Below are 15847 nucleotides of genomic sequence, written 5' to 3'. Positions count from 1 at the left end.
CAAACCTTTATCCTCTGATCTCAGCCTCCTGAGTAGCCAAATTACAGAGGTGAACCATTAGTGCCTGGCTTTATCTTAGCTTTTGTTGCAAGTATACCAGGGAAGTGTCATTGTGATGAGGTCCAATTTATTGCTCCTTTTTGTAGTACTTTTTGGCAGTTTGGGGGTTTAAACTCCACTTGGTAGGCAGGCAGGATAGTGATACCTAGCTGGCAGTGCAGCTAGGGCGCAAGTGTTAGAACACTAGCCTTGAGCACAAAAGCTCAGGGACAATGCCCGGGCCCTCAGGACCTATTTACCGCCCCCCCAAAACAAAAACAAAAACAAACCCATCAAACAAAATAATCCCACAAAATTTATGTCCTTTTTGCTGGTCCTGAGGCTTGAACTCTGGGCCTGGGTGCTGTCCTTGAGCAACTTTTGCTCAAGGCTTTCACTCTGTTATTTGAGCAACGACACACTTCCAGCTTTTTTTTTTTTTCTGTGATTTTAATTGACTGTAAGTCTCACAGACTTACTTTCCTGCCCAGGCTGGCGTTTAAACCGTGATCCTCAGATCTCAACCTCCTGAATAGTTAGGATTACAAATAGAGCCACCAGCATCTGGCTTCCCCACAGAGTTTAATGCAAGTTGTTTTGTAGCTTGTCAATCTGGGATACAACTTTCTAGGTGAAATTTTTATTGTTTCTGTGTATATATTTTATTTGCCGTTCATAAGGGTTTTCTTTTTGCAGTATTTCATAGAATGTTGAACTTTATGCCTGTTATCATAAGTCTAACATTCTAATTCACATTATTTTTTAGATAAAGCTTTAAAGGAAATTGTTGAGCGTGTTTTTCAGTCAAACTACTTTGATAGCACCCACAATCACCAGAATGGGCTGTGTGAAGAAGAAGAAGCAGCCTCTGCACCTACAGGAGAAGACCAGGTAGCTGAAGCTGGTAAGTACTGACCTAGATGGATAAGACCCTTTAGGTCTTGAGTTAACGTTCCTGGCCTTTCTTTTCCTTTGCTATAAGTTTAAGTTACATACTTAATTAAATATTGAATAGGTATACTTAGATTAAAAAAAATTAAAACGTACAAGATACAATGTGAAGACAAAGCACATCAAGAGTAATTTCAATAAAAGTAATTGCATGAAGTAATTGCATGAAGTATTCAGTATCAGGTCTACTAATCTTTTCTTTTTGGCCAGTCATGGGGCTTGAACTCTGGGCCTGGGTGCTATCCCTCAGCTCTTCAGCTCAAAGCTAGCACTCTACCACTTAAGCCATAGTACCACTTCTGGTTTTCTGGTGGTTAATTGGAGATAAGAGTCTCACAGACTATCCTGCCTGGGCTGACTTTGAATCACGATCCTCAGCTCTCAGCCTCTTGAGTAGCTAGGATTACAGGTTTGAGCCACAGGCGTCTGGCAAGTCTGCTAATCTTGATTATGGTTATTGACAGTTCTAAAGTATTGCTGGTCAGGAGTTGGGGTAAGGGTCAATTTTTTTGGGGGGGGGTTGGTTGTGGGGCTTGAACTCTGGGCCTGAGTGCTGCCCCTCAGTTCTTCAGCTCAAGGTGAATACTCTACCACTTGAGCTACAGGGTCACTTCTGGTTTTCTGGTTGTTAATTGGAGATAAGAGTCTTGTGGACTTTCCTGCCTGGGCTGCCTTTAAACCGTGATCCTCAGATCTCAGCCTCCTGTGTAGATAGGATTCCAGGCATGAGCCCGTTGCCTGCCTCATAAGGATTTTTAAATAGATGTTTTTCTTGATTTCTGTAGGTTTATTTTTACCATAAACTTTTTCTTTTTCTTTTTTGTGCCATTCTTGAAGCTTGCATCTAGGGCCTAGGTGCTGCCCCTGATCTTAGCTGCTTACAGCTAGTACTCTGATCACTCAAACCATAGTTCTACTTCTGGTTCTTTTGGGGGTGAATTGGAGATAGGAGTCTCATAACTTTCCCTGCCCAGCCTGGGCTTTGAACTGTGATCCTCACCAGGGCCTAGCTAAAACTTTTTCTTTTATCATGAGGACATTACAAATACAAATTAGAAATATCACAGCAGAAAGGGTTCTTTTCTAATTCATTTTGAAATCTAGCACAGCACTAATTGTGTTAGACTGATATTATGAGTACTTCTATGGTAACACTTTAGTAAAATTCTGAGCAGTTCTAAACACAGCCAGGTAAAGTGGCTCATGCCTATAAACACAGGATGTTGAAATCTGAGCATCAAAATTTGAAGCCAGCCCAGGCAGACAGAATCTTGCCAGATTAATTCCAAGTAACCAGCAAAAAGCCACAAATGGAGGCTTGGCTTCAATAATTACAGAGCACCAGTAAAGCAAGTTGATGACTTTTTGCCCCACCTGACCCTGAAACTCAGTTCTTCCTCATAGTTGGAGTTACATGTATGGGCCACTACAGCTGTCTAAAAGTAGACTTTGAAGAACAGTTTTAAGGTTACAGTTAAACTGGATACAGATATTTCCAATGGATCCTCCATCTCCACACTTGCGTTACCTCTTGTCAGGATTCCCCTCGAATAGTACACTTAACTGTAGTTGAACCTACATTTACATGTCATTATTATCCAAAGTCATAGCTTACATTACAGTTCTTTTTTGTTGTGATGTAAATTCTATAGACTTGGTTGTTTTAAACAGGTATCCATTATATGTCTTAGAAACTACTTTCACTGACCTAAAAAATCTTTTATTTCACCGCTTAGAACCTGAACCAGCAGAAGAATACACTGAACAAAGTGAAGTTGAATCAACAGAGGTATGATTTTTACATAGTACAATATTACCTTTAACTTACCTGACTTTCAAACAGAAATCTCAAAACATTTATTTTGCTTTGCAGTATGTAAATAGACAATTTATGGCAGAAGCACAGTTCGGCAGTGGTGAAAAAGAGCAGGTAGATGAGTGGACAGTTGAAACTGTTGAGGTAAGAGGTTTCTGTATTACAAGATTGATGTTTGTTTATGCTTTTTCTCATGTTTATGATATTGGGATTTTGTAATTAGGGACTTCGCTAGCTACCATTCTACCACTTGAGTCATGCCTCCATGACTCAAAATCTCCCCTTGTCAAATTACTTTTCAGGTGGGATATTGTGATTTTTTTTTTTTTTTTTTCCCTACATGGGCCTTGATCTACTGTTTGGCTTTTTAACCCTCACTGCTGGTGTTTTACCACGTGAGCCATGCCACCAGACTGGTAGTTTGCTAGTAATTAGAGATTGAGTCCTATACACTTTTCTACATGAACTTTGAGCCAAGATTGTCCAAGTCTTAAGCCTACTGAGTAGCTAGTAGTACAAATGTGTGCCATTAGCACCTACTTGAAAAGAAAAGATCTTTTTGGGGGGGGGGGGGGTGGAGTCCAGTCGTGGGCCTGAACTCTGGGCCTGGGCGCTGTCCCTCAGCTCTTCAGCTCAAGGCTAGCGCTCTACCACTTGAGCCACAGCGCCACTTCCAGCTTTTTTTCTTTTTGCTTATGTGGTGCTCAGGACTCGAACCCAGGGCCTCAGGCATGCAAGGCACTCTACCACTGAGCCACCTTCCCAGCCCCTATATTCATCCTTATTCACCTTTTCTCTCCATTGGCTCTCTCTAGTTTAATGATTTTTATCTCAGCATTTGCTTGAGAAAAATGAAACTTAAAAGCCAATAAAATGAACATAAATGAGATGTTGTAAAAATCAGCAAGAATTTTCAAGTAGAGCCAGGAATTACTAAGAACAGTAAATAGTGGAAATTGAAATAGTAGATCTGAAACAGATCAGATGTAACACTGAAACATCAGAAAAGATAAGAAGGGAGGGTATTTTATTGAAGTAATTTTCATTGATTAAAGTTAAAAAAATTTAGGTGATAGTTAAGGCCACCATTGGTTGAGTGCTGGCTAAATACCTGGTTCTTCTTATCTATATATGTATAATACACATTTGCTACAGATAATATAGATTCAGTTACAGAAAACATAAAAGTAAATCTGAAATGCTACATGTTAATCCTATGGGACCGAGAAAAGTTCAGATGATATTACTGACCAGAATGTTAAGTTTGGAATAATTGTAGTCCATTTGAGTATTTTATAGTCTTATGTTTATAGGATAGTTTACATGGCTTGAGTATCACTAATGATATTAATGAATAGAACTCTTCCATCTCTCTCCTGACTTTAGGTGGTAAATTCACTCCAGCAACAACCACAGGCTGCATCTCCTTCAGTACCTGAGCCCCACTCTTTGACTCAGGTGGCTCAGGCAGATCCCCTTGTGAGGAGACAGCGAGTACAAGATCTAATGGCACAAATGCAAGGTCCTTACAATTTCATACAGGTATGTGCTTTTTCGTAAAACTACAAAAACAAACTATAACACATTTTAAGTGTTTATGTCATTTGACACCATTCCATTATTCTCATAGGACTCAATGCTGGATTTTGAAAACCAGACACTTGATCCTGCCATTGTATCTGCACAGCCTATGAATCCAACCCAAAATATGGACATGCCTCAGCTGGTTTGCCCTCCAGGTTGGTAATGTTACATTTTTTAGTAGAGAGAGAAAGTATAGGCTAATGCTTCATATTTTATAGTTTATGAAAATTAAAATTTTCATTAATATTTGGCATAACTTTTGAACCTAGTCATTAATTTGAGAAATATTTTTCCTATAATGCAACTTTTTATTACCGTTTATAGTTTTTTGCTTTCTTAGTGTGATGGTACTGGGGCTTGAAGTCAGCATGTTGAAACTCAAGACACCAGCATTTAGAGCAGGAAATAAAGCATCACTATACTATTACTATGGCAGATATCTATATTTTATGCTCCCTCTCAATCACTGATTATAATTTCAAGAATCTTTTTCTTGCTATTAGAAATGAAAGCGGTAGATAGCTGCATCTCTTCAGGAAAATTTCTTTTTTTGGTGGTGGTGGTGGGGGGTTGTCCAGTCGTGGGGCCTGAACTCTGGGCCTGGGTGCTGTCCTTCAGCTCAAGGCTAGCGCTCTACCACTTGAGCAACAGCACCGCTTCCGGCTTTTTTTCCTTTTTGCTTATGTGTTGCTGAGGAATCGAACCCAGAGCCTCATGTATGCAAGGCAAGTGCTCTACCACTGAGCCACCTTCTCAGCCCTAAAGTTTATTCTTTTTTTTTTTTTTGGTCAGTTGTGGGGCTTGAACTCTGGGCCTGGGCGCTGTCCCTCAGCTCTTCAGCTCAGGGGGAGCACTCTACCGCTTGAGCCACAGTGCCATTTCTGAAAATTTCTAAACTTGTAAATCCCTAAATCAAAACAAGATGTACTGAAGAAAGGAAATTCTTAAGAGGATTAAATAAGTGAGATAGTTACTGGCAATTAGTTAACTCCTTGCATTAAATGATCTCTTGTGACATTCATTTAGGGTCGTCTTGGTCTTTTTTTCTTCATGTAGTGGCATTCTGCATCTACAGTGTTGTGTAATCTTATGCCATCAAAGTGGGACTGAGTAAAAGCACATTCAGTGAAACAATTTGGCAAGGTGGTTTCAATTTCTCTATAGTAAGGAAGCTTAAAATATCTGTCAACATTTTACCAAAAGTTATGAAAACTTAGTAGTTAAAAATGTGCTAGTCTGGGGGACTTGAACTCAGGGCATAGGCACTGTCCTTGAGTTTTTGTGCTCAAGGCTTAGCACTCTATCACTTGAGCCACAGCCCCACTTCTTGATTTTTGTGGTCAATTGGAGATAAGTCTCATGGACTTTCCTACCCTGTGCTGACTCAGCCCAAGGTATATCCTCCTAGCTGAGCTACATGTGATCTGGCTTTAGAAAGCAAAATTTTAATATTTATTATCTAAATTCTTACCAGAGTGAGAGATAGGTAGTTTCCAGGTTGACAGATCGTGCCAAATTGTGCCTAATGTTAACACTAACACAGCTCTAAGGATTTTTAGGTAGCCGGACACTTGAATGATAGTTTTTGGTTTCTTAATGAGCAGTGATTCTGTACTTAGGATTATCTTTTTTTTTTTTTTTTCCAGTCCCAGAGCTTGAACTCGGGGCCTGGGCACTGTCTGTGAGCTTCTCTGTGCTCAGGGCTAGCACTCTGTCACTTGAGTCACAGCGCCACTTCTGGCCTTTTCTGTTTATATGGTACTGTGGAATCGAACCCAAAGGCTTTGTGCATGCTAGGCAAGCACTCTACCACTAAGCCATATTCCCACCCTTAGGATTGTCTTAATCATGGTTGGGGAGGAAGGTAGGAACTTGATAAGAACTGTAAATAAAGTTGCACATTGAATTTCATATAGGCTTTAAAGTAGTTGTTTATTCTTTTTCTCCTTTTCCTTCTCATTCTCTCTTCCCCCTTTACCTCAGTCCCCATGAAAACATAGGGGGGAAGTACATTCAAGGTTGATGTTAAAATATTAGCTGAATAATATCTATTCAGTCTTGAGTATGCATAGGCAATGCTACTTTTATTGCTTTAAGTGGCAAACTTGTGGAATGAATATCTGTCATTCTTTCTACCTTATTCTTGATTACTTTCTGGTATTTGACTTTATCCTTAAAAAAATACAAAATAAAATGTATGTGAGAATAAATTAGAATTATAAGCAGTGAACCAAAATACTCATTTGAAAGCCAAACTTGGTAGAACTATACTCAACAGTTCTTTTCTTGATGAACAAAATATGTGTTTTGTTTTTTGGCCATAAAAATTTGCCATGTACAGCCATATTAAAGATATTTACACATTTATTGAGAAATTTGATTTTGTATAATTTTGTTATTTTTGCAGTTCATTCTGAGTCTAGACTTGCTCAACCTAATCAAGTGTCTGTACAACCAGAAGCTACACAGGTAAGAGGAATAATAATTTCTCAGGTTTGTTTCTTAGGTCACTCTTCAGCAGTATATATATAGTTTGTTTTTAGGTCTTTTCCCACAGATTCACTGACACATGGGTACTTATCATGGTAATTATCTTTACTTTTTTTCTTTCTTTTTTTTTTTTTTTTGGTCAGTCGTGGGTCTTGAACTGTGGGCCTGGACTCTGTCCCTGATCTCTTCAGCTCAAAGCCAATGCTCTACCAATTGAGCTAGAGCGCCACTTCCTGTTTTCTGAGTTTCACAGACATTTCTGCCTAGGCTGGCTTTGAACCGCGATCCTCAGATCTCAGTCTCCTGAGTAGCTAGGATTACAGGCGTGAGCCACTGGTGCCAGGCTTATCTTTTCTTTTGGTTTCTTGAGTTTTTCCATGTTCATTCTTATGTTTATAAAAGGTAATTAAAACGAAGGATTGTGTGTGTGTGTGTACATGTGCAGTGCTGGTCCTTGGCTTGAACTCAGGGTCTGGGCCCTGTCCCTGAGCTTTTTCACTCAAGGTTAGCTCTCTACCAATTGAGTCAGATCTCCACTTTGGGCTTTTTGATGATCAATTTGAGCCAGTCATGATCTTCAGAACTCAGCCTCTTAAGTAGTTAAGATTACAGGCATGAGCCACTGGCACCAGGTAAAATGAATCCGTTTAATTTCAAATTAAGTAGAGTTTCAGACAACATGTTTTAGACAACATTTAGTTTTTAAATGGATTTTTTAATCTAAGAAACTTGTGAAGGGACTTCATAATGTACTGAAGTGTATTAACCTTTGAGGTTAAAATTGCAATTCTTAGGATGTGTAGTTCCCAAATACAGAGAGAATGTATTAATTTCTGATTTTTAAAAAATTGCTGGTGTCTTATGCCTGTAATCCTAGCTACTCAAGAGGCTGAGATCTGTGGATCATGGTTCAAGGTCAGCCTGGACAGAAAAGTCTGAGACTTTTACCTTCAGTTAAACACCACAAAAGCCAGAAGTAAAGTTGTGGCTAATGAGGTAGAGTGCCAGCTGTAAGTGAAACAATGAAGAGACAGTGAATGCCCAGGTCCTAATTCAAGCCCCTATACTGGCAAAACAAAAAAAAGCATAGTCTTTTTTTTTTTTTTAAAGTCCTATTTATAGCAGGTCCTACAGCTTGTTTTTGCTTAAGGCTTGTGCTCTAGCTCCACTTCTGGCTTTTTCTTAATTGGAGAGAAGAGTTATATGGACTGCTTGAGCTAGGTTCAAACCTCAGTCCTCAGATCGAGAGTTGCTAGGATTGAAGGCCTGAGTCACCATTGTCTGACAGGGCCGGTTTATTTTTTAAGGGTCAATTTTGTAAGACAGGTTTGATGTTCTTTTTTAAACTTCTGTTTAGGTTCCGTTGGTTTCATCCACAAGTGAGGGTTATTCAGCGTCTCAGCCCTTGTACCAGCCTTCTCATGCTACAGAGCAACGACCACAGAAGGAACCAATTGATCAGATTCAGGCAAGTTATATTAAGCTTGTTTAGGCACTTATGAATTGGCAGAGGTAATTTAGAATTACTAATTCATTAATGGTGACTTTCTCAATTTAATTTGCTTTAATGGAATAGTTAAAATTATTAATAAAACCACTTTGAGTTAATCACTAAGAACCTATTTATTTGCTTTGTGTTTAGGCAACAATCTCTTTAAATACAGACCAGAGTACAGCGTCATCATCCCTTCCTGCTGCTTCTCAGCCTCAAGTATTCCAAGCTGGGACAAGTAAACCTTTGCATAGCAGTGGAATCAATGTAAATGCAGCTCCATTCCAATCCATGCAAACGGTAATGCAAATTAATCCATATAACATTTTGTGTATAGTATATACTATAAAAATCAAAGAGTCTTCATTTAACTGTCCATGAGCTGTATTTATCGATATATTTGCTTTCTTTTTCTGTGTAGTTCAGCTTAGCCTAGAACTTGTAGCACTTTTTGTACCAGCCTCCTAATGTTGGAATTACAGGCATGTGTTACTCTGACCAGTTATAGTTTCCTTTATTTTTATTTATCTTACTATTTTTTGTGCTCATCCTTGGGCTTGAACCCTGGGCCTGGGTACTCTCCATGAGCTTTTTTGCTCAAGGTTAGCTCCTTATCACTTGAGCCATGGCTATACTTCAGAGACTTCCCTCAGCCTCCTGAGTCGCTAGGATTACAGGTGTGAACCACTAGCACCTAGACAGAGGTTATATTTAATGTAATTGTAAATTGTTTATTTGAGATGTTACTCATTTATCTTTATCTGAGATAAATTTGAGACTTCACATTATACACCTGAATGTTTTCTTTTTCTTTTTTTTTTTTTTTTTTGGGTCCAGTCGTGGGCCTGAACTCTGGGCCTGGGTGACGTCCCTCAGCTCTTCAGCTCAAGGCTAGCTCTCTACCACTTGAGCCACAGCGCCACTTGCGGCTTTTTTCTTTTTGCTTATGTGATGCTGGGGAATCAAACCCAGGCCTCATGCATGCAAGGCAAGCGCTTTACCACTGAGCCACCTTCCCAGCCCCTGAATATTTTCTTTTTGGTAGTGTTACCCTTTTGCTTTAATTAACAAAAATATAATGGAATTGAGTACTCTTAATATCCCAGTAAATGATAACCTAGATTTTAACACTGGACATTTTCTCCTATTTGCATAGTTTTCTAAATTATCGAGATTTTATTTCACTATAGCTTATCAGTAAGTATCTTGAAAGTGGAGAACTTCTAGAAAATATTGACATAAAAACACTAATAGACACATCTAAGTCAGTACCTAAAGACTTGTTTTATTTTGTTTTCCATGTTGGTCCTCGGGCTTGGACTCTGTTTGGCACTGTTTCTTTTTGGGGGGGGCGGGGGGTCCAGTTGTGGGGCCTGAACTCTGGGCCTGGGCGCTGTCCCTCAGCTCTTCAGCTCAAGGCTAGCGCTCTACCACTTGAGCCACAGCAGTGCCACTTCTGGCTTTTTTCTTTTTGCTTATGTGGTGCTGAGGAATCAAACCCAGGGCCTCAGGCATGCAAGGCAAGCGCTATACCACTGAGCCAAAGTCCCAGACCTGTTTGGCACTGTTTCTGAATTTTTTTTTTTTTTTTTTTTTGCTCAAAGCTAGTTAGTACTCATACCATTTGGAGCCACAGCTCCACTTCTATCCTTTTTGGTGGTTAATTGGAGATGAGAATTTCATGGGCCAGGTGCTGGTGGTTCACGCCTGTAATCCTAGTTACTCAGGAGACTGAGATCTGAGGATCACGGTTCAAAGCCAGCCAGGGCAGAAAAGTCTGTGAGCCTCTTATCTCCAATTAACCACTAGAAAACTGGAAGTGGCGCTGTGGCTCAAGTGGTAGAGTGCTTGCCCTGAGTTAAAGAGCGCAGGGATAGCGCCCAGTCCCAGAGTTCAAGCCCCACGACCAACCAAAAAAAAAGAAAAAAGAAAAACAAAAGTTCATGGACTTTCCTTCACAGGCTTGCTTTGAAAGGTAATCCTTAGATTTTAGCCATTGATGCCTGGTGCTAATTTCATTTAGATACTTTTTTTAAATTAGAATATTAAAATTAAGTGAATCACAAGATTAAAAATTAAATTTCTGTGAGGGGTATTGTATCAAACTGCTTGCATGTATTATGATTAAGTCCCAACTTCCATTTCATGGCATATTCATAAAGTATTCAAAACTTAAGTGTTTTCTTATGCTGAAATGCATTGAAGGATGTGTGTGTGTGTGTGTGTGTGTTTTCTGTGATATTTACATTTGAGGCAAAAACAGTATTGAGATGTGCCATATTCAGAGCATGGGAATAAAGGACAAACTGAAATTTTACTTTAATTGCTTACAGGTGTTCAATATGAATGCTCCTGTTCCTCCTGTTAATGAACCCGAAACTTTAAAACAGCAAAATCAGTACCAGGCCAGTTATAACCAGAGCTTTTCTAGTCAGCCGCATCAGGTGGAACAAACAGAGCTCCAGCAAGAACAGCTTCAAACAGGTAGGAAAACTAATGTTTTATTGGCTTCTTGCTTTCCAATGCAGACTTCATAGTGGTGGTACCAACCAAGTGCTTTGATTTTAATATTTTTTATTGCATAATCTTCACTGGAATTAACCTTTGTATTTTTATTTTTTCCAATGCTGGTACTTCACCTTTTTTTTTTTTGGTCAGTCATGGGGCTTGAACTCTGGGCCTGAATGCTGTCCCTCAGCTCCTCAGCTCAAGGCTAGCGCTCTACCACTAGAGCCACTGGGCCACTTCCTGGTACTGCACCTTGAACTCTAGCGCTGGATGTTGGCCTTTCACTTTCTCACTCAAGGCTACTGCTCTGCCACTTGAGCCACAGCTTCAACTCTTGCCTTTTGCAGTTTAATTGGAGAGAAATAATCTGGCTTTGAATTTTGATCTTTAAATCTCAGCCAGTTTTACATAGCTAGGATTATAGTCATAAGTCACTAGGCAGTTTGTAATAAACTCCAACTTTTTTGGGGAGGGGGTAGACGGGGAGGCATTCCTGGGTTTGAACTCAGTGGTCCCTGAGCTTCTTTTGCTTAAGGCTAACGCCCTATACTTGAGCCACAGTGTCATTTCTGGCTTTTTCTGTTTGTGTGGTATTAAGGAATTGAACCCAGGGCTTCGTGCATGCTAGGCATACGACTAAGTCACATTCCTAGCCCGACTCCAACTTTATTATGATGATGATGATGTAGTTGTACAAAAGGGTTACAAAGCTGTATAATTTATAATTTTAATTGCTCATTGTTTGTAACCTGGTAGCATGGTACTTGGCAATAGGTCAGTTAGAAAGCAATTAGGAGTTGCTTTGATACTTATTGTGCTAATTTCTAAAACTTCTGCATAAGACTTCTGCTTCACTTTGCGAACTGGATTGAAGTAAAGTCCTTTTTGGCCATTTATTATCACAATAATGCAGGTAGAGATTTCTGAAATTTGTAATATTTCAAATACTTCTTTTAGGTTCTTTTAGGTCTTTGGGTAATTTCTAGGAATACAACTGGAATTGCACAACAAAGTAGCCAATCCTTTTAGAAGACGAGTGGATGTTTTTTTCTCTTTCCTTTTTTTTTTAATGGGGGGCTGTCAGTTGTGGAGCTTGAACTCTCGGCCTTGAGCTACAGTGCTACTTGCAGTGTTAATGTTCTTGATCTCCTGAAATTTTTTTTTTTTTGACAGGTGTGGTTCTGGGGTTTGCTCCTCCAACCATGCCCCTAACACTTTTTGGTTTAGTTGCTTTTCTCATATGGTCTCACTTTTTGCCTGGACTTGCCTTGGACTATGATTATAGGTTTATAACACAATGCTTGGCTTGTTCTTTGCCATAGAGTCTTCCCTTGCTGTCTTTTTGTCAGTAGTTGGCATCTTCTCCAAAGTAGCTGAAATGACAAGCATCAGCACTGTACCATACTTGGTCACAGTCCTTTTTTTTTTTTTTTTGTCAGTTGTGGGCCTTAAACTCTGGGCTTCGGTGCTGTCCCTGCTCTCTTCAGCTCAAGGCTTGGGCTCTACCACTTGAGCCTCAGTGCCACTTCTGGTTTTCTAGTTGGAGATAAGAGTCTCATGGACTTTCCTGCCTTTGAACCATGATCCTCAAATCTCAGCCTCCTGAGTAGCTAGGATTACAGGTGTGAGCCACTGGGCCCGCTGCAGTACTTTCATATTGCTATTCAAATATCACCTCAGACACCTATCTCCACTCTTCAAATGCAGCTGAGTTTTTTTTTGACTCATTTGTCTTTATCATCTCATTAGAATAAGGTTGTATAGGGGTACCATTGCATTGGTTAACTGACAAGATTCATTGTGTGGGAACATGCCTGGTGTGTTGTAAGCATTGTTTATTTAAAGGTATTTTGAATTGGTTTGATGTGAGTTCGTTACAGTTGATATTTGATATTAGTAATAAAATTACTGGTTAAAAAGGAATTTGATGTCACCTATTACAAGCACTTAGGAGGTTGAGGCATGAAGACATTGAATTCAAGGTTATTGATTAACCTGGGTTATGTAGTGGGACCTTGTAACTCCCTTTGAAGGAAAGGAAAAACAGAAAATTTTCAGTTCTTGCCAGGTGGCTGTGGCTCATGCCTATAATCCTAGTTACTCTAGGAGGCTTAGATCTGAGGATTGTGGATTGAAGTTAGATGGGGCAGGAAAGTTGTGAGACTTGGCAGGGAGGATTGATGGTGGGTCTTGAACTCAGACCCTGGGTGTTGTCCCTGAGCTCTTTTGCTCAAGGCTAGTTTTCTACCACTTTGAACCACACCGACACTTCTGGTTTTCTGGTCTTTCTTGCCGCTGTCTTTCAACCACATACCTCAGATCTCAGCCTCCTGAGCGGCTAGGATTTACAGCTGTCAGTCACTGGTGTCCAGCCTTGTGAGACAATTTTAAGTATCAAAAATATAAAAGATTATGGAAAATAATATGAGTAGTGAAGCTTATTTATTAACTTGGCAAAGTCATAACATTTCCTCTTTGTAGGAATTCATTATACTGCACAATGTGTGAAAACCGAGAATATATTAGAAATTCCTTGTGGGTATAAGATAATTAAATAAAAATTAAAAAATTGTATAAATTTTTTAAAAATTACAAAACGTATTTTTTTATCCCCAAAGTGGGATATTTGGACAGGCTAGCCACTTGCTAGGTTTTTTTAAGTCACTGTTTTCATAGGGGCTCACTTTTCAGAAGGTAATAGTATATAGTGCGTACAGTATATAATAGTATACGTAATTTATTTGGAGGGTAACATTGTGTATTCTACTTTGGAAGGTTTGGAAATTTTGTATCCATTTCCTCTGCCCCCAGCCCTCCAGCTTAATCTATGGGTGGGAAAGAGACAGTGATATCATTTATGTTCAATTTTCCTCATTAATCTGGAAATTAAAAAACATTAAACTTAGCTGGGCGCCGGTAACTCACGCCTGTAATCCTAACTACTCAGGAGGATGAGATCTGAGGGTTGCAGTTCAAAGTCAGCCCAGGCAGGAAAAGCCATGGAACGCTTACCTCCAATAAAAACCACCAGAAAATCGGAAGTGGCTCTGTGGCTCAAGTGGTAGAGCACTAGCCTTGAGCTGAAGAGCCTGAGGGACAGTGCTCAGGCCAAAGTTCAAGCCCCACAACAGACAAAATAAAAACAAAACCCCCCCAACACTTTAAGGGACTGTAAAATGTAAAAATTGTTGCTTAAACCTGAAAGCATGTAAGAGAACAAATGGTAATGGGACTGTATAATATTTGTGTTCCTTATTGTAGTAGTTGGCACTTACCACGGTTCCCAGGACCAGTCCCATCCAGTGACCGGCAACCACCAGCAGCCTCCTCAACAGAACACTGGATTTCCTCGGGGCAGTCAGCCTTATTACAATAGTCGTGGTGTGTCTCGTGGAGGTTCCCGTGGTGCTAGAGGCTTGATGAATGGATACCGGGGACCTGCCAATGGGTTCAGAGGTAAAAGCAATGAGATGCAAGTTGTAATGAACTTTAAGGATTGTCTTTGGCCAGACCTGGGGCTTAAACTCAGGGCCTGACCACTGTCCCTGATCTTTTTGCTCAAGGCTAGCTAGCACTCTATGAGTTGAGCCACCTTGTGACTTCTGGCCTTTTCTGTTTATTTGGTACTAAGGAATCAACCAGGGCTACATGCCTGCTAAGCAAGTACTCTACCACTGAGCCACATTCCTAGCCCTGAACTTGTAGGATTTTTATTTAAGTTGGTTGTTTTTTGGTTTGTAAAACATGTCGGATGGTTTTCAGGAGAGATGTATCTCTGAATTAGCCTCTTAGGTTCAACTTTTAACATTTATGTATTATTCATTATTAATTTTATTTTGAGAATTGTGATTTAAACTCATTATTTGCAGCCTTTTTGTTTGTGGCTGACACTATCACTTGAGTTATGCTTAAATTTCCACTAAGTATATTTTAAATGTAGCTAATGAAATGCTATACAGAATTTTTTTGTTGTTTGTTTGTGGCTGGCACTGTCACTTGAGTTATGCTTAAATGCAGTTAATGAAATGCTATACAGAAATTTTTTGTTACTTGTTTTTGCCAAATGTAGAAGTTTTTTCTTTGTTGATTTGTTTTTGGTGCTGGTGATGGAGTTTGAAGTCAGGTGCTTAGTACCCTATCACTGAGTCATGGTTCCAGCCCACTTTGCTCTGGTTATTTTTTAGATCAGGTAATTTTTTTTCCTGGCCGGCCTAGAGATTTATTTTCTTGTTTTTCCTACCACAACTGAGATGACAGTTTGTTAATACAGCCTTTTCTGTTGAGATGGAGGCTTCCCTATGAGCTTTTTATGCCTGGAATAGTCTGGAACCATAGTCCCTTTCCCATCTCAGCCCTATCGCATAGCTGACTGGTACATGCCACTTCACTTTGCTATTGAAATGGGTTGAAATATGGGGTCTTGTAGACTTTTTTTTTTTTTTGCCTGGGTCTAGCTTCAACATTAGTCTTCCTGATTAGCTTTGATATTACCAGTGATTACAAGGCATGAGCCCTCATACCTGGCTAATAGGGATAATTGTTTTGTAGATATTATCAAGTCTTAGGGAGATTTCCTTGTCTTTGTGTATATTTGTGGCTGTGTAAAAATTTCATTGCTTTTGGCAGTTTAGGTGTTTGAACTTGGGGGACTAATGCTCAATTGCTAAGCCATTTTTTTGCCCCAGCATTTTTTTTCACATTGGTTATTTGCTTGATAGGGTCTTGCTTTTTCTGTGGGTATGTTCCTGGACTATAATGTGCCTGTTTTACGTTACCGTAGTAGATGATTGATGGGCTCTCATACCCAGTTTTTAAAAATTCAGATGGTGCTTCATGGACTTTTGCCTAGGCTTGCCTCAAATTATAATTCTCCCAATTTCAGTCTTCCAAGTAGCTACTTAGAAGTGTGAGCAGTGGGTACCTGCCTGAAATTTTTATCTTCTAAGGCATTTAGTACTTTAGATCTA

General features: G+C 39.6%; 1 protein-coding gene across 1 annotated transcript in view; it reads left to right on the top strand.

The window, feature by feature from the left end:
• Positions 1–15847, top strand: part of Caprin1 (cell cycle associated protein 1) — a 43763-nt gene that overhangs the window by 23854 nt on the left and 4062 nt on the right. The window contains exons 7-16 of the mRNA XM_042691714.1: positions 806–943; positions 2727–2779; positions 2864–2950; positions 4193–4348; positions 4437–4545; positions 6798–6859; positions 8238–8348; positions 8523–8672; positions 10706–10856; positions 14142–14336. Of these exons, the coding sequence (XP_042547648.1) occupies positions 806–943; positions 2727–2779; positions 2864–2950; positions 4193–4348; positions 4437–4545; positions 6798–6859; positions 8238–8348; positions 8523–8672; positions 10706–10856; positions 14142–14336 (1212 nt within the window). The remainder of the gene's footprint in view (positions 1–805; positions 944–2726; positions 2780–2863; positions 2951–4192; positions 4349–4436; positions 4546–6797; positions 6860–8237; positions 8349–8522; positions 8673–10705; positions 10857–14141; positions 14337–15847) is intronic.

The sequence above is a fragment of the Dipodomys spectabilis genome, unplaced genomic scaffold, assembly GCF_019054845.1.
Source record: "Dipodomys spectabilis isolate Male_0828 unplaced genomic scaffold, ASM1905484v1 ptg000145l, whole genome shotgun sequence".
Taxonomy (NCBI): domain Eukaryota; kingdom Metazoa; phylum Chordata; class Mammalia; order Rodentia; family Heteromyidae; genus Dipodomys; species Dipodomys spectabilis.
Note: the sequence above shows the minus strand (reverse complement) of the source record. Positions and strands in the feature narration are given on the sequence as shown.